The sequence below is a fragment of the Delphinapterus leucas genome, chromosome 8 (genome assembly GCF_059928025.1).
Source record: "Delphinapterus leucas isolate spDelLeu-1000000601 "Yukka" chromosome 8, BTC_Dleu_Yukka2, whole genome shotgun sequence".
Lineage (NCBI taxonomy): Eukaryota > Metazoa > Chordata > Mammalia > Artiodactyla > Monodontidae > Delphinapterus > Delphinapterus leucas.
In genome coordinates this window covers 53,987,658-54,014,352 of record NC_143136.1, presented here as the reverse complement: position 1 = coordinate 54,014,352, position 26,695 = coordinate 53,987,658, and the positions used below count along the sequence as shown (strand labels likewise).

General features: G+C 36.3%; 1 protein-coding gene across 1 annotated transcript in view; it reads right to left on the bottom strand.

Moving 5' to 3' along the window:
- ZNF385B (zinc finger protein 385B) overlaps window positions 1-26,695 on the bottom strand; it is an 84,861-nt gene that overhangs the window by 31,842 nt on the left and 26,324 nt on the right. The window contains exon 4 of the mRNA XM_022570153.2: window positions 546-708. Within this exon, the coding sequence (XP_022425861.2) occupies window positions 546-708 (163 nt within the window). The remainder of the gene's footprint in view (window positions 1-545; window positions 709-26,695) is intronic.

The following is a 26,695-nucleotide window of genomic DNA, read 5'->3' as shown; positions in this document are numbered from 1 at the left end:
GAACTCTATGAATATCTTGAAGAATCAAAATCTCTTACTATTGAACACATTTCCAGATTCACTTAATAATGCCACTCTCTCAGAAAACTTTACCTTTTTGCCCTTCTACTCCCTGTTACTGGGGTAAGAAAATATGAAAACGTCTGTTAATAAACAAATTTAAGGATTCCTTCACTGAAAAAGTCCATAGCAAAAACCAAATGTAAAATGAATAATAAACTCAGTATTTTAGATCCATTTCTTGATTTTTGTCTAAACACAATGTGACCAAGAAGCCTCCACTTATTTTCGTGCATATATACTTATATATATATTTACACACCCACATATACACTTAAATGTATATATTTAACAACATGGAATGGTAACCTATCAAATGCTTAGATTCCGTGCAAACACATAACCCTTCCTGTGAAGGGAACGTATTAATATTATAAAAACAAATCATGGAGAGTAACATGCAACAGCGGAGGGGAGGAGGATGGGGTGAGGCCAGAGGACCAGGAGGAACACAAAGAATGTAAAGAACGAAAAGTGTCATTGACCTGATTTGTCAGAGTTGTTGCCTGTGATTGGAGTGATGGAGCAGCTGGGATTAGCCTTTGCGCTGTCCTTGGAAGAAACCATTTTGGGTTTATTTTTCGTTGCCTCTAGTGCTTTGACCTTCTTGGCATGTTTACTTCCTTTGTAGTGGGCCTCGGCCTGGCTCTACAAAGGAGAACAAATCAGGCTCATTTTTTTGCTACTTACAAACAGCACAATGGATGATCATGCAGGAAAAAAATACATTCAATCATAGGCACCACAGACATTTACAGCTCAGCACTCAACTATGTTTTTGGCATTTAATGAATAGTAGACCGGTATCTAAGAGTTTTTTGCATATTGAAACCTTCTATACAACACAGATGATCTGTGTCTTTCAAAACCAGACATTATACGAGTGGACAACAGGGTCAGGACAAAATTGGGGCGAAGGTGAACTTTGTCATTAGTGCCCTCCCACCACTGCCCATTGGGGTTACTTGTCAAACGTTTGGCTGGCAGCAAGCCGCTTTGAGTGTCCTACCCGGGCGTGTCCTTCCACAGCCACTCCGTTTAGTTTCCCTTCAGCTACAAATCTGTCTTCCCTGCACCTACGCTCCTCTTGGCTCTGCTCTGAGAGCAAGTGATGTGACAAAGCAACCTGCTAGTGAGTGGAAATGGCACTACATTTTGGAGTCATCTACACGCGCTTCAGGTGTCATTTTGATGATTCCAGTTCTAAGAATACACGATATTAGGCACAAAGGAGGTAGGGACAATGCTTGTTTCTGATCTCTGATGTGATTCTGAAGTCAAAGCAGTTAGTATTACATTCACTTATACAAAAAGCATAGGTGAAACTGTGACTTCATCACTAGATCAAAAGAAAGAAAAGCGATCAAGGAAAGTGAATATTAAAAATTTTCAAAAGACAAAAACAAATTACAGCAAAACAAGAAAACATTTAGTCAATAAGCTGACATTTGGAAAATTCCCCTCTGCCTAAAGAATAAGGATTTTATCTTTTTGGCAACTAGTATAATGAACATGTTAACAAAAGAATCTAAGTATACTTGCTTCAATTTCATTTTTAATAGACCCTGAAAATATAAACAAACTAAAACATATATTATATGGTATATTAGCGTAGTTATAAAGGTGAAGAGGATGATAAACCTGTCATATAAAATGAGTTTCTGTTAGAGGATTTCTAAAATAATAATAACTTTTCTTCTTACATCAGTTTTCCGTATATACACTTGTATTTGTTTGTACATGATTATACTGATATTTTCATCCATTTTCCTCAACAAGTAGAATACAGGTGGTATGTATGTGTGTGTGCATGTGTGCATGTGGGTAGGTAGGTAGGTAGGAGTGGCAATGGACAAAAGGAGCCAGGTTTTAATTCTATATTTCAATTAAAGACATGTGATTTTCCTAGCACATAACCCCAATCACCCAAGGTCAACAGACTTTTATTGACTGTACACAGTCCCTAACTTCCTGAATATCTTTTCGTAATATTGTTTTAGACCACCGTTGACTTATCATGGCTCTTGGTCCGTTAGCTCAAGGACTTCTCATGCTGTTCTCTGTCAAGGTGAAACACAAACCCAATCCCAAGAGAGGAGAAAAGTGTAACATTATTTTGAGTCCTATCACCCTCTGAGAATGGTTAAATCCAGCAAATATAGTTGGGTAGATATAAATTAAGAAAATATACAAATAAAAATTTAAAAATTGATAACATGAAGAAATAATAATAATGGCTGATATTACTGAGCCTCTGACAAGAACAGCTCGAAATGTAATACATGTTTCTCTCATGTAAGCTTCACAGTGCCCTGTGAGGCAGGTACAGATAGAAAACTGGGCACGAGAAGCTAAACAACTCATCCAAGGCCACGCACGTAGGTGGAGAAGCCGTTATGGGGATCTGAAATGCTTACGTGTATGCTCCTATTTAACTATATACCCGCACGTTAGACATATACATACTCACCCTAAGTAAACAATATAATTTTATTAGAAGTAAACCATTACACAAAAATTACACACAAAGAAAGCACACTGCTTTTCATGACTCAGTGAAGGGTTATATTTTAACAGAAGCTCCTATGAGTAGGGAATACCTTCTTAATTCATAGGAAATATACCGGTAGAGTACATTAGGCTTGATCCTTCTGTTGAGAAGCTAAGAAAGGCCCACTTCTTAGGTATGTAACAATTTCTACAAGATATCAGTTGACCTAATAATTCATCTTTCCAAGTATACTAAACAGTGAGATGTTACTTTAGTGCGCTTTGGCTAAATAAACGTATAGTTCTCTAAATAAAACCTCCTGGCACAAGATGAGCAGAGTGTCACTTCCTCATTACTATTTCCTGGCATCACTGCAGAAGGTTAACAGTATCAATTAGCACTTGGGATAAAGAGCCAGCTGAGTGACACTCACTGGATGCCAAGCTGGAAAGAGCTCTCCAGAGCCATGATTCACTTTCCTTTTGAGTTCTGAGGCACGGAGAAAAGCGAAACAAGGCTTCTTAGCCTCTACTGACTACTGTTTGGGAAAGATCTGGAATTAAGACAGTGGCAGACAGCACTCATTCACACTTGGCATCTCTCCAGTTACCCTGTGGTATTCTTGGTAGTGGCACTGTGCTGTGCTCAGTACTGTATCTGAGGTGTCAACAGCTTCTAAATCCTGGGCAGATCTTCAAGTGAAACAGAGACACTGTTAAAATAGTAACATGATTAACCTGCCTTCCTTATCTGGGAATCTCCTTAACTGAGGGATGAAAGAAACAAGGACAAGAGCCAGAAAACCAGGGAACGAGGCAACACGATCAAGTCCAATCGACGATGGTTCTCGTATCACTTCTGAGAGACTTGGTTAACTACACAGACATAATATTTTACACCTCCGTGACTAGTCAGCAGACACCTATTTGTCTAGCACGAACGGTCTGCTTTCTGATTTCCTCCCCAAAGTGCTGCTATACACCCCAAACTGGCAGTGATCAAAGAAACCCCTTGCCGAGAATTGCCAGAATTAGAGAGCTGCCCAAACCACCATACCGACCTCCACACGGGAATTCATTGGTATCTAAGTTTTCCTTTCAGAGGTCACTCCAGTAGCTACCTGACCACCCACTGGTAGAGGAATAGCTTTGACAGGAAATGACATTTTGGAATTTTCTCTTCCATTCATCTCCATCTTTGTTACTAAAGCCCCTCACTTTCCAAAATCCTCTACATCTTTCAGGACCCTACTGGTCCAAATAAAAAAGATAAATAATGAGATAATGTATTGCTTTACAAATAAAAATGCAATAATGAGCAATTCTATAATTCACTGAGCTCCCAGTTCTGTTTTTTACCTTATTTCTATTTTGGACTTCAGAGAGGTGGATAAGATCTTGAAACAAGATGTTAAACTGTGTTTACTTTGTATAGAAAGAACAGTCCAAACCCAAACTGGCAAGTGGTTGGGATAGAGTAATGTCACTGGAGAAAGTTCCAGTATTTATTTACCAATGGACCCAATCTTTTTGCATCTTAAAAAGTAATTGGAACTGTTCCCTTAATTACAGAGAGTGTATCATTAAAACTATTGGCATCTGGTTTTTTGAGACATTAGATTTCAATGTGTTAAGCAGTGTTAGACAGGAAAGAGCAGAGGTCAGTTACTTTTCAGATAAAAAGTATATACTCTATATACTAAAATGCCAAATAAAACAGATGTCAAATGAACTACCATAAAACAGGCTAAACTAACAAGGGGGAAACCTGATTATTTATTTCACAAAGAATTATTTAGCACCTGCCATGTGCCAGACATTGTGAAAGATTAAAAACAAAGACCCCTATTCAGAAGAATGGTAGTTGGAAGAAAAGACGGACATGCAAATAACTATAACCCACAGCAGAGAGTAAAACTGTAAAATGGAAGGTAAACTGGTACAAAGAAGTATGGGAGCCAGGGGAGAGGTAAATTTCTGCAGATTGGAGGGGGATCCTGGAAGCTTCATGGGAAAGGAACATCAGAGCTGAGCCCTGCTTCGGGGGCAGGGTGCTGAAGGGTCAGTGTGCAGGGGGAGGCATTTCAGGTAGAGGGACCCGCATGTGCCAAGGCAGTGAAATCCTATGAATTATGCAGTGTTTCCTGGGCACATCTGCTTTTCAGTATCACTAGAACACAGACATATAAAAGGAACAATAGGGAAAGCCTGCTGCATCATGCTACCTCAAACATTATTGTCCCGTGTAAAACAGAAAACATATCATAGTGTTCTACAAATGTTCTACTTGTAGGCATCTTTTCTATAGATGGTTATAAGAAGGATGTTGCTTTTACATCACAGATTTTATCCTCTGCTCCAAACTATAATCCTACAGTCAAAGGACAACTAAATTATTTATATGGAAGATTTAATCATTTGAGATAAAAGCATGGCACTTAAAATACCATAGTCAAACATACTAGAAACAAACTAGAGATGACTAATAGCCAAATAATTACTTGAATCTTTGCTTTAACATAAGGCTACATTCAACTCTTAAAATGCTTTTTGCATATGTTTGTCGCAGTGATAAGATCACACACTCTCAGAGACAAAGCTACAACATAAACATAAGATGCACCCAAGAGAAAGGCTTACTTAATCCAAAGATAAGTCTTTCTGCTGATATTTGCAATGTTAAGGCCTGCAATATCAGTAATGACATACTACTGGCTTTGATATCACTTCGTTCAATCCTCATCTACTGGGATCTGTTGAAAACAAAGTCCAGACAAAATTATAACCGTTAGGAGATTTTCAGTTCAAAAAGACACAATGTCTTTGCTAATTTATAATTTACAGCTAAGTGAAACACTCCAGGTTGCTATGGCCTGTCCAGGGTTGCCACACTGTACAACTGTGTGCGTGGGAAGCACCACTCATATATGGTCTAATGTGAATGGTGTCTTCTGGATTCCTTCAAGGCCACAGTTCTGGCCATGGCATTTCATATTTACTGGCTTTGGAATATGTATGTATAAAACCCATCAACTCCAAATCTTTCTATATTATAAAGAGAAAAGTGGTGACTCCAGGAAGAAAATAAGTATACTCTAGACTCTGATTCTCTTTGGGCCCAATTCAGATTCTATCAAATATCATGAAAACAGAAGTAGAGTGCTTGGGTTGTTGCTGCTTTAAAATGCCCCTATGTGAATACATGAGCGTTAACACATATATGTGTTCATGATATCAAAAATTTTCCATGTAGGCAAATGAAGTCATTTCTTAAAATGCTACTATTTTTGATGGGCCTCAAGGTAGGTTTTCAAATGCAGCTTATTAGTCAGCTAAGAGTCTTGATGCTCATGCTTCTGGTGCATGATTGATTGGAATTACTTTACACGTTGAAACATGGCGAAGCTATAAATGGACCTAACAGCTATAACAGAATTTACATGATGAATTAAAAAAATATGGCAGCTTGAGTTTAAAAATCACCTGGAAGAGAGCAAAACTTGGCTTTAAAAAAAATGCTTTAGTTTTGTGACCACCTAGAGGGGTAGGATAGGGAGGGTGGGAGGGAGGGAGACGCAAGAGGGAAGAGATATGGGGATATATGTATATGTATAATTTATTCACCTTGTTATAAAGGAGAAACTAACACACCATTGTAAAGCAATTATACTCCAATAAAGATGTTAAAAAAAGTTTTAATATTTTAAATAAAATTGTTTCTTGTAAAGTTCCAAGTGAATAAAATTTTGCCTCATTTTCTCAGTGAGTTTTATATTTCAATTATTTGAGTGTGGATTATTAAATTTTAGATTATTCCCAGCAATCTAAGGTTCTGCCTCTGGAAAAACCCTATATTCCCAGTTTACGGCTGAGTAGAATGGGAAATAAAAGAGACAGTTATTTGAGCTTGACTATATCAACTGTGATATGAACCCCAAATCCTTTCATATGTTGAATTCTCTCCTCCTGTTACCTCCTTTTTTTTTTCAAATTAGGCCATAATTAAAAATTATCTCCTTTTAAAAATAATCATATATATGTGTCATATATATGTGTCAAGGTAAAGTTCATCCCAGAAAATTAATTTTTTAATTCTATTCATGAATACTGTAAATTATAGAGACTGTATTTTGAAAAAGATTTTTCCCCCATCAACCTAATGGAAGTAGGTTTATGTGAATTTTTTCAATGTAGATAATGGATAATAAAACGAGTCTTATTTAATGTCATAATTTCTTTAACATCATCACAATTTAGTTAAGAATTCAGCAAAAAAGTATCTTGAGATGCTTACCGTAAGAAAATAAGACTGCTTACTTCTCTATTGCATTTACATTATGGCTTTTTTTTTTTTTTTTTTTTTTTTTTGCGGTACGCGGGCCTCTTACTGTTGTGGCCTCTCCCGTTGCGGAGCACAGGCTCCGGACGCGCTGGCTCAGCGGCCATCGCTCACGGGCGCAGCCACTCTGCGGCATGTGGGATCCTCCCGGACCGGGGCACGAACCCGTGTCCCCTTCATCAACAGGCGGACTCTCAACCACTGCGCCACCAGAGAAGCCCACGTTACAGCTTTTGAAAGGTATATTTACTTTGTCTTCTGGGCTGGGGGGTCAATATCTGAGTCAATTTAATGATAAGGTGTGTGCAAACTCCTAGTAGGTGCACTAGAGTTTAACTGAGGCAAGATGAATTAAATGAACCCTGGCAAAATATGCCCTCTCTTCCAAACTGTAAGGGGAGCAAATCATGAACTTCACCCAGAATGTACTGATAAACCATATTCTCTAAGTTATTACCCTCAAATGGGAACATTAGTGTTCTGTACACTAACATAATCTTGAATATGTAATAATGGGAACATTTATAAGTTATGAAAATATCTAATTTTCTCAAAGAATTATGCATATGGGACCTAATGTGTTAGAACTTCTAAATCTTAAGAACTTTTATGAAACACATGGATATCATCTTTTATTTTTATAATACATTATAAAACATTAAGGCTTTGTTAATAATTACTTAATATTCTTGAGTCACTTATTTTATGATTTTCCCAAAAGTATTCAAACTTATCCACCTCTCTCAAATTAATTTCAAATTAAACTGGGACATTTTAGTTAATAATTCTCCACTACCTTGAAATATAAAGAAGAGTTTACAGTGATTTCTCAGTTACATACCAAGTTCCTAAAGTGTTTGAGAGTGCTGCTATCTTTCAGTGGGGAAGTGGATTGGTATAGTGTGCTCACTAGGAGCGATTTTTTGTTGCTCAGTGATAAGTAATGCAATATAATTCAAGTCTCTGCATTAACGCTGTGACTCTACAGCTAACTAATTCAAGTCTTCTGATGGTCTTTTAAATTAGGCTCCCAGGCTTCTACACATTAATTTTTAATCAGTCTAGAAGGTATTACATTTACTTCCATTTCCATATTAAAGAAATTTACATAAATGATACAAAATAAATCTAAAATTAGAATTTGCATTGTGTCTCCTTATATTTGATATATAATATCCTTACTGTAGACAAGAGTGGCAAAGTAACTTTGAAAGAGTTGAAGAATGGCTTTAGTAATGTTTTATATATGTTTAATATATTATTTATTTAGCATTACTCATTTGAAAATCTCTTTTACAAAATAGATTTTTGTAAAACTCCTACCTCAAAGCACTAAACGAATTTTTTACAACCCAGCAGATATTTTATAATTCAAAATTAAGTGAAATAGGTAAATGTGAAGATTAATACCATACCCTTTCAAAACATACAAATATAAGTAAGAGAAAATAATAAAACTGTACCTCTTCAGTAGTCACTTAGCTAACCTGAGTCACGTTAAGGCTATCTTTACATTAAAGTACCAGATTAAACTAGAAGTTTCCATTGCAGATTAGTCTGGTCAACCTTCCTCACATACAAAAAATTGGTCTGGAGGAAAAACTAATATGAAAATGCCCATAATTTTGATTCACCCATAAATATTTCAATATTATCAGTGAATGCTAAGTGGCCTTTCAGCTTCTGATTCCAAGTAGTATTGTTCTAAAAGTTCTACTCACCAGTTAGAGTCACAACAAAGGTTGTTCATATATGAAAACATCAATGTGAACTCTGTCTTACTCATCTTTGAGTCTTCTGAAGCACCTATTATATGGTATAGACTCAATAAAAAGTTTTTGAATTATATATATAGGATAGAGTAAGTAAAATCTTCTAAAAATAGGAATTTAATGCTGGGAGTCCATTCATTCTTCCATTCAACAAATATTTATTGAATACCTATTACGATCCAGGCATCATTCCAAGTGTTGTGGGATGCAGGTCATACATTCTAGTATGGGGACACAAACAATAAAATACAAATTTATATATATTTTACGGTAGTTAAGTGTTAAGCGATACATTTATGAATATGTTAGGTGGTGCTATAAAAAAATAAGGAAAAGTAAGGAGGATAGACAATGATGGGGTGGGTGTCATGTTAGGTATTAAGGAAAGTTTCTGTTGAGGAGGCATTTGCACTGAGACCTGAATTAAGTGAGGGAGTTAACCAGGTAAATACCTGGGAGAAGAGCCTTTAAGGTCCAGGGAACTGCAAATGGCTATTCTAAGGATTTTGACTTTTATTCTGAGAAGATGGGAAATCCCAGCGGTGTTCTGACCAGAGAAGTAACCTTGTTTGACTTTTGTTTATAAAATGATGGCTCTGGTTACTGTGTGGAGAACAAGCTGTGTGTGTACGGTGGGACAGTTGCCAATGAGGCAAAGTGGGAAAGGAGGCTGTTACAGTCATCCAGGCAAGAGCTGAAAAGAGTTCAAAATAAAATCCCACTGAAGGATCAGAAAGGCTTTAAAAGATGATTTTCTACTCTAGTATAACCAATAGTTATAATATTTGGAATATCTGCAATTTTTGAACTTGAATCAACAATGATTTCTACAGAATTTCATTTCTGTCCAATTAGCTATTACTTTTGTTTCTTTTAAATTTAAATGTATTTATTTTTTATCCAGGTAATATAATCACACAGTTGAAAAGTATAAAACAAAATAGCGTACATAGTGAAAAGTCTACATCTCAGACTTCGCAACTAGTTCTCGTCACTTTTTGTGTATCCTGCCAGAGATGATTTACATACCTATCAAGCAAATATATATGTATGTGTGTATTTCCCCCTTCTTCCATTTTTAGACAAATGCCTACATACCACATATGTTGTTTTTGTATTTTGCTTTTTCTATTCAGCAACAGATCTTAGAGATTTTTTAAAATGAGTAATTAGAAAGTTTTCTAATTTTAAAATGGGTGTGTATATTCCATTATATGAATGAACCGTAATTTATTTCAACCGTATGTTATTGATGGATATATAGGTTGTTTTTCAAAGTTGTGCTGTCACCCTTGATGCAAAAATAGACATTAGATGATTCAAATGATTATTTTTCTTCTTTTTTACAACGAAAAATGATTTTTAAAGTGCTTTAATTGAATTAAAGCAGACATTTAAAAATATCCTAATTAGTTTCCGTGCCCTGATTTGTCATTATGGATATATTATAGTTATACGTTTTCCTAAACATATTTCTGGGAATCAGGCAACAAAATGTGCACACACCCCTGCCTTGGGCTTAATAAAATTGTATGAAAATTTGAGAAAAGAAAGGGCCTTGAGATGGGCCTTCAATAATGGAAAGGATTTCAAAGACAAGAGATATACACTCTCAGTAAGGAGAGGACTATAAGAAAGAAGTATTTGGCAAAACCAGTTTTTGTTTAGGGAAATGTGAATAATCCAGTTTGAGTGAAATGTGGGTGTGTGAGGAGTAGGAATGGAAGAAAAGATTAGAAAGGCAAGTGCCTTATTATTTAGGCCTTAAATACTAGATAGTGAGAAGACAGTTAACAATACCATACTTAATTAGGTAGGTAATGAGAAGCCATTGAGGGCTTTTGTTCTAGCACACCCTGATCCAGCTAAGACCTACAAAAAGGAAAAAAAAAAAAGACAGTAGAGTAACTAGAAGGTTCTTACCATAGCAAGTCAAAGAGTAATGGGGTTCTTAAACACACAGATTTCAAATTTCAGGGGGCTCTATAAACCAAAAGCCAGAGCTTTCATAGAAAAGGAGCTATTCCTCCTATTAATCAAGTCTCTATCTAGATATTCTGTTCCTTTTTGCCTTTCCCAGTGTCTATTACTCTTTCTCTTTTTTAACATTTATACTCAACTCCCCCTTTCCAAATCAAATCCTTATCATTGATGTTTAAACAAGCCCTGATCTCCCCAACCCAAAAGAAACCATCCCTCAAGCTACATTCAACCCTAGCTTTTCACCCTTTCAGCTTCCTTTCACAGACTAATATGGTCAATTAATTGTATGCACATCTCCAATTTCTCTTCTCTAATATGGTCCACCTCAATCCACTGAAACAGACATCACTAAGACACCAATGCCTTAAGTCCTAAAACCAAGAACATCTTTTATTTCTCATCTTGCTTGACCAATCAGGGGTACATGACCCTGCTGATCTCTCGCTTCTTCCGGAAGGCACTTTTCCAGAGGCTCTTCCCAAGGTTGATGTTCCCCCACCTACATTTCCGAGCCACGTGCAGCCTCATCTTCCCCTGCCCTGTCACTGAATTGTTGACGTATTCCAAGGCGCAGTTTTAAGCCTTCTTGTCTTCTCACTCCAAACTTTCCTGTCTACTCTCTGTTCAGTTTCACCCACACAACTTTCCCAGCCACCTCTATACTGATAATTTCCTGGTTTCTACCTCTCTAGTCCAGATCTCTCCCCTGAGCTCCAGACTCATAATATCCACATGGATATCTCAAAGAACCTTAAACATAAGTTCAAAACCAAACTCCTTGTATCATTTGTCTCTGCCTTGCTGCCAAAATTACCTAGTCTTCCCTCTAGCATTCCCTTTCTGCTAATAGCACCACTCTACCTCTATTGTAAGAGCTAAATCTAGGGATCATTCTCATTGTCACATGCTACCTCCACCCTCACATTCAATCACTAAGTCCTACAAATTTTACCTCCTAGATATTTCTCTAATCAAGACAATTCTTTATATCTCAACCACAACCATCTTGGTCCAGACTGCCATCATCTTTCACCTGGACTGCTGCAACAGGCTCTTTAGCGATCACCCAAAGGCCCCTCCTGCTCAGTTACAATCCGTTCTCCACGTGGCGGCCAAAGTGATATTTAAAAAATGCAAACCTGAACATATCATTCCTCTGCTTAAAATCCTTGACATCTTTTCACTGCTCTTGGTTTAAAATCTAAAATCATCATATTCAAGACCTATATGTCCTACTCCCTACCTATCCCTAGTTTCATTTGGTAGCAGGCTCTTTGTTTTTTCTTGGAGGAACTGAAAGAAAGTGTGGCTGGAGTATAAGTACAGTGCTAGCCTTTTGCACATGCCTAAAATATAATACTATCTCTTTTCTCTTTTCCTAGTTAATTCCTATTCATCCCTCAGAACACAGCTCAAACATTACTTCCTTAAGAAGCCTTCCATGATCCCCCAGACTAGGCCACCTCCTAACTTATTGGATTCTTTTCTTTATAGCACTTCTCACAATTTAAAAATTATTAAATTTTATAATACCATGATTAATGTTTGTCTTCCCCCGACTAGACAATAATATTCGTTAAGGCTTGTACCTGTAAGGTACTTAGTACCTTAGTACACTGCCTGAAACATCTTGACATTTGATAAATACTGATTACATGGATGAATAAATGAATGGAAAAAGAGTTTTTATTACTTGACAATAGAATTAAAATAAGGGTAGAGGAAGAAAAAATAATTGGAGTTCCCTCTAGAAGTTTCAGGCCCAAATAACAGGGAAAATGGTAAAATGATTAACCAAAACGCAGTTGTGGTGGGGTGAGGAAATTTTGCAGAGGAAAATGAGAATTCAGTTTGGTTATCTATTTAGGCTGCTCATGAGATACACAGTGGAGAGGTTCAACAAGCAATTGAAAACACAAGTGATGGCTGAGAAAAGAGGCTGGGGCTGGAGACATCTATTTTGTAACCACATTATGAGATGATACATGAAAGCCTGGGGATGGATGAGATTCTTGATGAATTAAGAATAGAGAGGAGAAAACCCATTTTGAGGAAAGAATCTTGAGAAACAGCTATATTCAACAGGTAAGATGAGGAAGAGAAATCAGCAGAGGATACAGAAAAGAGGCCATCAGAAAAGCTGGATATACAGAGTAATAAAACAGAGGTCAAGGGAAGTGAAAACTCCAAAGGAAAAATAATTAAAAATACACACACACAACTATACTTCTTACTGAAGTATAACAACATCTTAAATGCTAAAATACTTTTTTTTGTAATATCAAAACAACCTCATGAAATAACTGGAAAATAATATGAGGTCTTTGTATCCTGGAAGAATATTTGATAATGTTGCAGAGAAAGCATAGTGGTAGCCATGTCTGTGGAAATAAGGGGCCTATGTATAGCTACTACTCCAAGGAAAATTATGAGGAATGCAGAAAAATAGCGAGAACACAGCAACCGGAAAGACTGCAAACACAATGTCAGGTTACAAAAACTACTCTGAATTCAATAACAAAAATGGTGACAAATAGTTACCATTTATTGTTTGCTGTGTACCAGGCACTGCACTAAGTACATTACAGACAGCATCACATTTAATCCTCATAAAAGCATATGAGGCAGGTATTATTATTAGTCCAAGTCTACAGAGACTCTGAAAAGTTAAGTAACTGTCTAATACCACACTGCCAGAAATGGAAGACCCTGGATTCCAACCCAAGATTAAAAGATTAGGCTCTTAATCACTGCACCATCGAAGCAAGTCTCAAGCCCAGGGTCCAAACAGCCTTCACCATGGAAGATCCAAAACAAAATAGACTCTCTCCCTTATCCCCTCTGGTAAAAGATAGTCTTCATTTCCTTAGACAGGATGATCTGGAGGTGGAAAAAGGTCTGGGGAGGTGACCTGTAAAGTCATATAAGTTATAGTTTTCATTGTAGAGAATGGATTCAGTGATTCCCAACCAATCCTTGGGTTGCATAAATTAAAGTTAAAAAAAAATCCTCTTCAGGACCATGTATTCAATCAATAAATAAGTGTGCTAGGCACTGGGGGGACAGTAATGCACAAAGCATATTCAGTCCTTGAGCCAACAATTGTGCATGTGTGTGCGTGCGTGTGTGTGTGTATTAGAAACATATATTAAATAGCTATATAAATAAGTTATCTTTACAAACTGTGATACATTTCATGGAGGAAAATTATTGGGTGTTATAAAATTTATTCTTGGGAGTGGGGCTAGTTTACACTAGGGAGTCTGGACAAGCTCCTGTGAGGAAGAGACATAAAACGTGAGACTTGCAGGAGGAGTAGAGACTAGACCCAAAGGGAGGGGGGAGAAGTAGCTTGGCAGCTTTTTCAAAATAAAAGAAAGCCATTGTGGCTGAAGGCTAGCTAACAATGGAGTGAGTAACAAGAACTGGACTAGAGATGTGCATACTGGTTAGAAACCTGTATTTTGAGGATGGTAAGAGACCAAGAGAGTGAAGATTTTGGTATCAAGAGTGACCATAATCAAATAAGCACCTCCTACTTCTTGCAAATTCCTGACTGACTTCTGCCTATGATGAGAAACAGTGGACTAAAGCAGGGGTCACCAGTTGGTATGATTTAGGGGGTCTGGCTGCTTGATCCATCTCTGTGGAATGAGCAGATTCCTAACAGACCAATTGCTCAGCTACTGGAAAAACAATTCTTATATACAGTGGGTCACTCACCTGTCTATCAAGATAGCCCCAGGTCAGAACACAAAATCAGTGATTTATGGATCATTCAGTCAATTTGATCAGTGCAGATAACTAAATTGGATAAGTCATCCCTCAAAACAATGCTTCTTTGGCCTGAAATATAAAACCTAGATACCATGTAAGTTAAAACACTTGGCTCAAAAGATTTACTGGGAAAATGCTAACCAAGTCACAGAAAATCATTTGCTTTAAAAAAAGAGAATGGTATTAGATATTACTAAACGATTATAATTTCAGAAAAACCTCAACAATGTGGACTAATTTGGGTACAGGGCATAATGAAATGGTAAAAAAAAGTTGAACAAGTTGAACATTTTTGAAGAAATGCTGTCAGTTACCAGAGATTCTTAGGTGATGTGTTAAAATATATAAGAATTATTTTAAATTATATTATCACTTGTATTTTAATCATTGCTCTTAAAGTGCTTAGGTAAGCTTGAAAAAATTGGTTCTGTTGGTATTCTAAATCTCTAATGCTTCAACCTCCTTTGCAACACTCATTTGCATTATCTTTGAAGAAAGAATTTGGACCAAACAAAAGTACAATTCAGCCCATACCTGAATTATCACAAATCCCTAATTAATGTCATCCAAATTAATAAGAATTTACTGCATTTATAAAAATGGAAACTTATGCAAAAGACAATTATTCAATGTCTAGATCTTTAGAAAACTAGCCTGAAGAGAATGCCTTTCACATATTCAAATTTTGTATTTTTTAATCTACATCTGCACATTTAGTAATTCTATTCTGGCATTTTACAAATATAGGCATCCATCATTTCCTCAACATTTACAGATGTTAATGAATATCCCCTTTTATAACCATCTGTGTAAATGTACAAATTAAATCTTAAAAAGAGATTGTTGGTATTTTTAGTTTAAAAGCGCATATAGGGCATTTTGTTGGCTTACACAATTTAAATTACAGAACTATAATAACCTAAGTACCCCTTTAATGAGTCTTTTCTTTCCCATTCCTCTCAAATGATATAAGGAAAAGCCCAAAATTCATGACATGAACAAATAAATCATCACATAAAAGGACTCCATAGGTGTCTCTCAAATGATATAGAATGTTATTTCTTTCCAGAGCAAAAACTAGGTCACCTCAAGCTCACAGGTCAGAGATAATAAAAGCTACATTTCAGAGAACATTCAGTGGGCATTATTAAAGATAAAAAGGAAACTATTTGGTGATTACAAGTTTAAGTCAGCATAACGTATCTCCATACTAAATGTAACGTGTATTTAAAGTAGCACTGGAATTCCTATTGATGGAATAACAAACGTCTGTGGTATACTGAAGGGGAGGGAGGAGATGTCCACTTCAGTACAGGAAACAAGGGGCTGCACTATGTATAGATAATTTAAAAACAGTAATAAAACTGACTAAAAATAGGGCTGCTTTTTATTATCATTACAGGTTGGCAATTCTAAGGTTACAAATAAAATACTCCTCCCTGAAAAAAAATTTGTTGGTCTAAGTTTTAAACAATTGTTGTGATTACAGTGAATTTTAATAATATATATGTAAACTTGAAATTAGCACATCTTTTTACTTATCTTTTAATTAACTACATGGAAGTTAATATAGAGAACTTGCTATATCATCAAACTCCCAATTCACAATGACTCTGCTACAACTACTCATTTTGAAAGTAAGTTCCTAATGGTTAAGAATCGTTTAAGTTCATTTCAGATGCAATCAGTCTGCAAACTCTGTGCCCCTCATGTTCTAGCATTTCAATAGTTGATTTGAAATAAAGAATGATAGCACAGCGACTGTAAAGACAAAACAGAACTTGAAATACTTCAATTCTCTCATTTTAGATGACTGATTAGAATTTTTATTTGTGTTTAAACTTTAAGAGTGAAACAGTGCCAACTGTGAGGTGTATTATTCTTGTTTGATAAATATAAATTTTAGCTTATACATGATGGATTTTACTGACTTTGGTTAATAGCTTTGAAATTGAAATTTATGCTTCTTTTTACGTTATTCTGTGCTTTAAAACTAAGGAGTGAAGAAGAAAATATCAGTGGTACAATTTAGTAGGTATATAAATTGTATCTTTTATATAATTTTGATTTTATTAAAATTTACTTATTTGTTACTGTAATGTTATTATTCATTACTGTGATAGAATAATATGTAAGTTTACATTTTTTCTCATTTACAAATACATTAATGTAATTAAAAAGGATCAACCCTTTCCTTTTTTGTACTGTAATATTAGGGGTATAGTAATATATTAAAACTTTAATAAAGTCTCTGAATTTCTTTCTTGGCTTTTCTTACTATTCATGTAATTTCATAATTATTTCTGAAAATGACTTTGTCCTATAGAGGGGATGTTAAAAAATGATCTGCTCTTGGTGTCAGAAATGTTATGTATGCCACTGATAAGAGCTGAAATACACTTCTATCTGAAGGAAATACAAATTAATAAAAGTTGAATCATATTCTCAGCCCCCAAAAGTCAGAAACTAAACAGAGTGAAGAATTCTTGGGAGCTCCTGTTCACCAGATCTGTCTCCTGAGTAGTGAATACAACATTTGTTTTCCATGTGCCCTAGAAGACAGAATTAAAGTGAGGGGGGACAAAGAACAAGGTTTCTTTTTTCTTTCTTTTTTTTTTTTAAATAAAGATTTAGGTAAGATGAAATACTAAAAATGATTAAATCCTGGAACATGTTACCAAAGGAAGCTGTGGAACATTTCACTCTGAGGGAATGGAAGTTTCAGTCGTCTCAACCATCCTCCTAAGTGATCCTGGTTTCAGGTATGCAGACAAAATTTGCATAATTTTACGCAGTTCATGGACCCCCTGCAGCCTATCCATAGACCACATCCTCAAGAAGCTCTGTTTGTTTCAGCTCTAGCACTTAATAATTCTTTAATTCTCTCGCCATCAAATGCTGACCATCTCTCAAGCCTTTCACAGTTTTACTTCTTTCTTGAACTTTTGTACAAATACAGAGATAATATATGTGGAGAGCATCTAATATAGAGCCTGGCAGAAGAACAGGCATCCGTCAAATGCTAGCTTTCTGCTCATGATAATTCTAGCCCATGTGCTGTCTGCTTTCCTAAATTTATATTACCCTACAGCAGGGTAGTTTAATATAAGTAATAACAGTAATACTGTTCTTCACATCACACAGTTGAGCAATGTTTCTAAGTGTATTAGTTTTTTTCCCCTAGCTAGATAATCAGGTCTATGAGGGTAAGGAACCTGTCTTATATTTCCTGAATCTTCCTTTCTAGGCAGGAACTATTTTGAAACTCTTTTCCTGTCCCTGGCTAAGTTGACAGTTTCTTTACTCCCCTTGAAGAATTCACATTGATCAGCAACACTATTTTTCCAATAAAGTTTCCCAGCTTGAAATCTTAGAAATTGGCTAAAGCAGTACTTCTTCATATGCTGTCCTCTCCCCCATGACAAGCCACGCCTCATAAAGTGCCTTTTGGCCAGTCAGGCCCTCCCGCCCCCCCAAAAAAAAACCCCAAAATTGATCTTTATGCTGACCGACCGTATCTAAAGTTCTCTTTCCTCCGGGGCAAATGCTGTCACTTTATCCAAAAAGCTGCTTGAGAGATGAAAGTAGTTAAAAGTTATCTCTTTTGCAAGATGTTCTAACTGTATTAAATCAGCCTCTTGCTTGAAAGCAATGGAGTAGGCACGATTACTTCTTGTTGCATCCAGCTTTTTTGTTTTGTTTTTGTCTTACATAAGTAATACTTTTTTTCGTGTTGTAAAGGTTGTGAAATTATAGCCAATTGCCCACTCAAGCATACAAAATAAAAGATAAGTTATGGGAAACCAAACATGTACTAAATAAAGCCTGAATACAAACTTTAAACCAGGAACTAATCATTCAGGAAACCTACAGGTGTTCAGCCTAGAAACTTTACCTGATTTCTAATTGTATGTTGCATAAATTTTTAGCTGAAGAATCCAAACCACAAGAATTGAGTGAAACATGATCTTATTGCTAAGGATTCCACACCCAGTCTTAACTAGAGAAATCCATACCAAACAAAAAGGAAAAATACACAAGACTTCAACAGTCCTCCCTAACCCCAAAGTGGGAAGATGACAAAAATCACAACAAAATGACCTGAAAATCCTTTCAGGAATCTTTTAATTTTGTCTAAAAGAGTTACTAACACAGGAATTTTACACAGGAAAAAAAGGCCACCCATAATATTTTTAAAAAGGTGTTACTAATATTTGATCAGCAAACCAATATTTAATGGAAATGTACCAAAGCTTGCAGTACTGATCAATAGATACTTAATGGTTTTCTGTTGAGAACATATTCTGATACGGGAGGGTGGGTTTTGCATTCACATTTACTGTTCTTCACATCACATTAGGCGGGTCATCCTAACTTCGAATATTATTAAACACATATAAATAGCTAAAGTAATATGTCATGTGAGGCATCTATGTGTTTTAAGAAAAGCCCCAAATGATTGAATTATGTGTTGCATAACTTCCCCATTAGTTAAATATAGGATCTGAAGAGTCTTTATAAGGAATAATGCTCACTTTTTTAAAACTTCACTTTTATCCTAATCTTCACTTTCTTTCAGTGATGAATTTAAAATTAGTCCTAAATTATCAAATACCCACTTAAAATAAGGTAGTTCTGAGAAAGACTGTGACATTCTGGTAATGTTATAGTGCTAATTTAAGGCAATTTTTAAACAATTTAATAAGGAACTACTATATGCTTCAAAAAGGCAGACTGAAGTTTTTAAAGAGCTTTCTTAAACAGCAGCTATTGCAGCCAACTTTTAGCTCGGTATGTTCCTTTTCCCTGTAACCACACTATATTTCTGTCATGTTGAAGCAGAAAATGTTCATCATTTTGTCAGCTCTGCCTGCAAAGCAGAGGATTACCTTCCCAAGCTCCTGAGATTTATGCTTTTAATTACCTGCTATCTGCTTCACTACCCTCCATACCTAATAATCAATAGAAATAGTCTTATTTATGGGAAAAATGTAAAATGTTTGACAAAAGCAGACTATCATTTTCTAGATTTCCATTTAATGCTATTGATTCTTTGTATCATCAGTACCTTTTTTCTTAACAGAATCAGTTGGTTTTTCAAACTTACAAAATTATTCATTTATCTAATAATTTGTACTGCTTAGCAGCAGATGTAAACTTTACAGCGAGCTTTCACTTCCCAACCCAGCAATGAGCGTATTATCGCGGTGGTATTTCTTTATTTAATGGTCAGCTGCAGAATTCAGTTTGAGTATGACTTTCTCCAAATCCCTTCATCATAAACTCACTTTTTAGTGAGGACCAATTTCCATGGCTTATTTCATTTCTGAATGAGAGGCCAATATTAGCATAGGTGAAACAGCAGGCTAGGTACCAGTATTCTTAAAACTCTGCGTCTCACATTTTATCAGCATCAATTCTTAAAAAAAAAAAAAAAAACCCAACAAATTACACATATATACTTATATGTAACTGTGTGTACACAATTTATATACAACTATATAAATATAAATATAGTATAAATTAATAGGCTAAAGGAGCTGCTATCTACCTCAAGGGTTTCAAGAGAAATACAGTAGGTGTGTGTGGGTAGCAGGCAGTGACTGTATATGTATATGTGAGAGGAGGGAAGAGTTTAAGTTGATCTGTAGACCTCACATGTGTAGATATTTGTTGGACATATCTGAGAGCGGTGATGTAAGGAGGGCCAAATATTAGAAGATGACTGTTCAAGGTTTTTCTTGACATGTCAGTTATCAAAGGCGATGTCTGAAAATTCAGGAAATAAAGTATAAATTTTTGTAAACATTATGTTGGTTAGAGTTTCAAATACTATGTTCAATATACTTTTTTAAAACAATTACCTTCTAGGGGCTTTTCAAGGGAAAAGTGCCTCAGAATTCAAAGCAATGAATCCAGTTATTAACCTAAAAAAGCTTAATAAAGACACTGTCCATGAGAGAAAGGAAAAATAGTGTATTTATTGTACTTTTGTGCCCGAGAAAGAGGAAGAGGGGGAAAACAGAAGAGCTAGAGGAGAGGGAGAAGGGAAGAGAAGATAGAGAACACAGGAAGGAAGAACATGATGGCTTAGTAGAAGAGAACACGTTTTGATAGGGAAAGAAAAACACTGATAACTGGTGAACAGAATTTCTAGAGTTAAAACCAGCGCTAGGCAGCCAATAGCAAAATGCAGAGTCCCCTAGAAGAGTGTGATGGGGTGATAAACAAAAAGCCTAATCCTTCAGAAAACGCAAGCAGGTGCCCTTGCAGCTGAGCGCCTCTTCCGCTTTTGCTGCAAGACAGATCTTCCAAGAAGGCGTCTAAGGGATTCTTATTTCCCCGCCGCTTTGACCTCCCAGGGAAGGAACCGCAGCTGCTGTAGGGACTTGCTACCTCATGGCAGCTGGCTGAGAGGTGGAGTTAGGCCTGGGGGCCAAAGGAGACGGAGGGTCAGCCCAGAGCCCATGGAAAGGGCATTTATGTGGGACCCAAACTTGTGGCTTTCTCCCTAACCTCATGACTGCTGAGATCCCTGCTGGATGACAGAGAATGCCAGGGCTCCAGCAGAAACAACACTAATGCCTCTTGAGTGGCAGACGGCGGGTGAAGACAGTTTGTTTATGCAAGACAGAGAATTTGTACTGTATTATGTAAACTGCTAAGGAAATCAGGAAGTGGGCATAAGATTAAAACTACACAAAAAGAGATATGGGCAGAAAGGTCCAGGAGAGCATATGAAATAACCTTCTCCAAATGAAAACTGTTAAGATGACAAAGATGCCAAATGCAGAGGGAAGTAGCATTGCGGATGTATCAATTACACACTAATTGCAGTCATATGGGAATTGAGGGTGATTGTTGCCTGACTGCACTTTCTGAAATCTCAGAGAGATTTACAGGAAAGAATAGGAGAGTCAGGTCACCTACAGAAATGTTCACACAAATAACTGGTCGCCCTGTCATTTTAACTTCTAAGCAAATCCTTAATTTCCTGTCCATTTGTACTTAATAAGTCTTACGTAAGTCAATGAAATGGCATGAGGTCATCTCCTTATGTCTTGAGACATGAGGCAATAGAACACAGCAAAAAGAACAGTGGTCTAAAATGAGAGATAGAGATATTGGATGACCAAAACCCAGAAGAAACACAAAAACAACACAACAAAATTAAAAACTTAGAGGAACCACAAAGTAAAATTTAAAAAAAAATTGAACTATAAATGATTTGATTTATAATGCTATTCAAAAAATAATAGTGTAAATTCAAAAAGTCAAATGAGTTAGCTCCAAATTAGGGGTCAACGATTAGGGACCCTGCATCTCATGCTGAATCAATTGTGTTATTAATGCTGAGTATCAAAATTTCAGGGTCAGTTCCTGAATTACAGTATATAAAACTTCATTAAAAAGATCATTATGCTCTCATTTCGATTTGCCCATGACGCATAAAGGATCCAGTCATATGTTAAAGGTATTTATGATTAATTCTGTTCTGAGATAGTAACAATAAAAGAAGATCATCTCTATTTTTAAACATTTAAGAGTACTAAGTTGCCCTGATTTTGTGTAAAAATCTGTTTAAGGATCAGTTTCCTTTATCCTTCAGCCACTATTCTCTAAGAAATTGAAATTAATACAAAAATTAGTAATTATTTGGGATCTGCCAACTTTCAACCTAGCCAAAAAGAGAAACGTCAGCCTCAAAAATATTTTAAAAGCTTGTGTTAAAAGTTCTAGTTTCTAGTCTTTTCGTATGAAAACCGAAAGTCCAATAATTTTGAGAGTCTTCTTTAAAACTAACTATGAAACAGTATAGAAGACCTATTTCTCTGGCAAGGCTTCACTCTAGAAACATATTATTTCCCAGCTAAAGGGAAAGATTCGGATTTAAGATTAACAATTTATAGCCATACTAGAGTTGCAGTGCACTTGTTCACTGGAGAAGAAGGGAGCATTCAGGCCCAGGATAATTTCATTCAGTGCTCAGCTTAAACCATGTTAGAAAAAAAAAGGTTGCCAAGAAGAAACTAGGGACACGGGTGCTGCACACATTTGTGCAAATGTCTGGGACTCAGTTGGAAAGACACATTATTCCTGGACTGCAATGCTTGGCCCCTGGCAAAGTTAATGGCGTCAATTTGCAAAGATTCACTTGGGAAATGTTTGTGATTAATACTTGCTCATTTGCATAACGCTGTATCGTGTAAATAAAGCTGTAGCCTTTTGCTTTCCCACAGTGGAGTTCTACTGAGATGATAAAAGCTGGACAAAGGAGGCTACTGGACACTTAAACTAGGACACATTGACTTTTAATGCATGAAGTCTGCCCTGGTACAGTTTATATGGGTAATGGAGAATGTCAGAATGTAGTCTGTTTACTGAGCAAATCTGCCTCCCAGATTTTTCAATAAACATATTTTCTACACTGAAGAGTGAAGCCAATTCAGTCTCAGGCTGATTTAGAAATGTTATTAAAGAAAATAAGGATAAGCATCTTCTTAATTCTTACATTAAAATGTAAAATAGGGTAATTATAAAATAATAAACTCTCCCCCAAATAAAGAATGCTCAGTTTCAGAGCTCAGTTATGCAGATTACAGCACCATTACTAAACACTGAGAACATGTACATGTCACACTTGTGGATTTGCCATCCAGACTTTGTGGCTTTACTGCCCAGAGTCTAAGCATGACTCAGAAATTTAATTTCTTTCTCCGTTACCAACAGAGCTTTTGAGCGGTGACAAGGAAGCCAGTGGTCACGTGCTCATGTGTGTACATCTGTCCATGCCCCTGTTAGTAAATACAAAGAAAATTAGTGACATCGAATAAAGCTCAGTTCAAAGGTGAATCTGCTCCTAGAGCAATTCTGGGGTGTAGAAAGAAGACTGGCACACCTCTCCCCAGAAGACTGACAAAAATAAAAAATAAAACTCGTCGTCATTCTTTCTGAGTCTTACCTATTCCACCTGTAAGATGGAAGTGTTTATATCCTGTCCTTCTAAAGAAATACCATGGAAATGATTTTCAGTCATAGAGCTGAGAATGGTCCTCCCAAAGATCATGTAGTCCATTTTAGGTTACATTACAGAGGAGGAAACTGAGGCCCACAGTAGTGAAGTGGTTTATCAAAGTTCAAAATTAGGATTTAAATCACATTCAAGGACTCTTAATCCAGTGTTTTACACTGTGCAGCCTTTCTATGTATGGAGTAATGAAATACAGAGCAGAAGACCTGGAATACGTTCTGAGAGGATCTAATAAGGTTAATCCTTGCGTGCTTTCATTCACACTGTTTACTAGTAAAAGTTGCTGCTAGACTCTGGAGTCTAGTATGTATAGGGCTTGGCATAAAATAGGAGCACAATAAATGCTGAGAAAATGAGTAAAGTTGTAAGGCAACATAGTATCATTGGAGAGTTGTGGATTTAGAGTCAAGAGCCTCAAATTTATGTCCTATATCTGTATCTATTGGCTATGAGAATCTATGTTAACTCCAAAGATAAGAAACAACCTAAGTGTCCACAAATAAGGGACTAGTTAAGTAAACTATGGAACATCTACACATAGACTACTGTATTAGTTTTCTATTGCTGTACTAGCAAATTACCATAAACTCAGTGGCTTAAAACAACACACATTTATTAGCTTACAGTTCTGGAATTCGGAAGTCCAACATGGGTTTCATTGGGCTGAAACCAAGGTGTCAGCAGGACTGCATTCTATTTTGGAGGCTCTAGGGGAAAATCAATTTCCTTGACTTTTTAACTTCTAGAAGCTTTCCACCCTTCAAACCAACCCCTTCTTACACCTTCAAACCAACAATGACCAGTCTAGTTGTTCTTATATCATATCACTCTAACTTCCTCTTTTGCCTCCCTCTTCTATTTTTAAGGGCCTTTGGGCCTGCAGGAAAATCCCAGATAATCTATTTTAAGGTCAGCTGATTAGTGCCCTTAATTCCATTTACTACCTTAATTCCCCTTTGCCATACAAGGTAATATAGTAAAAGAGTCCAGAGATTAGGATGTGAACATCTTTGCCTACCACATCTATAAAAAACAGTGAGGGGAGCTTGCTATGTTCTGATAGGGACAATTCTCTAGGATATATTGTTATGTAAAAACACTGCAGGGCAAAAGAAAGTGTGAATAGTATGCTACCTTGTATGTAGAAAAGGGAGGAGATTGAGTACTTATTCAATCTCAATCTGCATAAACAAACCCAGGAAAGATAGGCAAGAAATATTAAAGTGGTTACAAGATAGACAGGGAAAGGCATGGAGGGTGGGCGGATGGGGAATAGGATGGAACAAGATTTTTCAATGTACCTTCTAAAATTAATTTGCTTTTTGGACCACGTAAATATATGTTTTTTAATTTTTTTTCGGTACGCGGGCCTCTCACTGCTGCGGCCTCTCCTGTTGCGGAGCACAGGCTCCGGACGCGCAGGCTCAGCGGCCATGGCTCACGGGCCCGGCCTCTCCGCGTCATGTGGGATCCTCCCGGACAGGGGCACGAACCCGAGTCCCCTACTTCGGCAGGCGGACTCTCGACCACTGCGCCACCAGAGAAGCCCCAATATATGTTTTTTGAATTCAAGGGATTCATAATTGCCTCAAAGTCCTTATTATTCAGTTGATGGTTAAAACATTTTGCTTTGCAGAGCCTATCATAAACCTCGTTACTTTTCTCTTCTTTAACTCTAACAGGCAGATCCTCATTTGTCAGTGGCGTTGTATTAAGCTGTTCTCTAACATGACATTCATAGACTTCATGAAAGTCTGCATCTTTTGCAAGATTTTTGCCATTTTACTTTGCGATCTCTTTGCGTTGTATTATGAGATGTTTTCAGCATCAGGTATTGCTGCAGTGGGAATGCTAGAACCAAATATGGAGCATGTCTTCTGGTGGGTATTCATTTTGTAAGTGGCCAGTTAAGCAGCGAGCATTTTCATTTTATATTTGTAAAGTTACAGAGACGTTAATTTCCCTATGTGACTGTATAAATTTGGATAATAAGTGGGCAAAATTTTTAAATAGACTTGGATCTATTTCAGTATTTATTATTCTGTTTTTTCTTAAAAAATTCCTTTAATTATTATACCTTAAATCTAGTAGTAATATTATAGTTTAATATATCTAGTAGGTATGTCTCTATGATTAATTAGTCTTCAATTTACAAAATATTTCACGATTCCTATCACATTGCATTTTTTTCTAGTCAGGTTTACTGAGGTATACTTTACATACAGTAAAATTCCTTTTTAGGTATTGAGTTCTATGAGTTTTGAAAAACAAAAACAGTTGTGTAACTACCACAACAATGAAGATTTCAAATATTTACATCACCCAAAAAAGTGCCCTCATGCCCCTTGGTGATCAATGACCCAACCCCACCCTCAGACCCTGCTAATTACGGGTCTGATTTCTGTCCCCACAGTATTGTGTTTGGCAAAAGTTTTATAAGTGTAACCATACAGTGTATAGTCTTTGTGTCCAACTTATTTCATTTAGCATACTGCCTTTGAGATTCATCCATGTTGTGGGGTGTATTGGTACATCATTTCTTTTATTGCTGAGTACTATTCCATTGTATGGCTATACCACAGTTTGTTTATCCATTCATCAGTTGATAGACATTAGGATCAATTTCAGTTTGGGGCAATTATGAATAAAGCTACTATAAAAGACACATGCGTATGAACATATGTTTTCATTTCTCTTGGATAAATACGTAGAAGTGGGATTGCTGGGTTGTATGGGAAACGCATCTATAACATTATAAAATTTCTTATAAATAGCTACCAAACTGTTTTCTAAAGGACCTGCACCATTTCGTATTTCCAACAACAGTGAATGAGAATTCCAGTTGCTCCTCATCCTTGCCACTTGGTAATATCAATTTATTTAATTTTCATCATTTTAATAGGTATAGTAGTGTCTGATTGTGGTTTGCATTTCCTTAATGGCTAATGATGTTGAGCATTGTTTTACATATTTATCTGTCATTCATATTTCTTCTCTGGTAAAGTGCTTATTCAAATCTTTTGCCCATTTATTATTTATCATTGAGTTGTAAGTTATTTAAATATTCTGCATACGAGGCATGTGTTTTACAAATATTTTCTCCCAGTCTGTAGCTTTTCTTTTCAATTTCTTAACAGTATGATAGTGTCATTTGAAGAGTAGTTTTTAATTTTGATGAAGTCTAATATATAAGCATTTTTATAATTCATATTCTTGTTTCTTAAGAAACCTTTGCCTAACTCA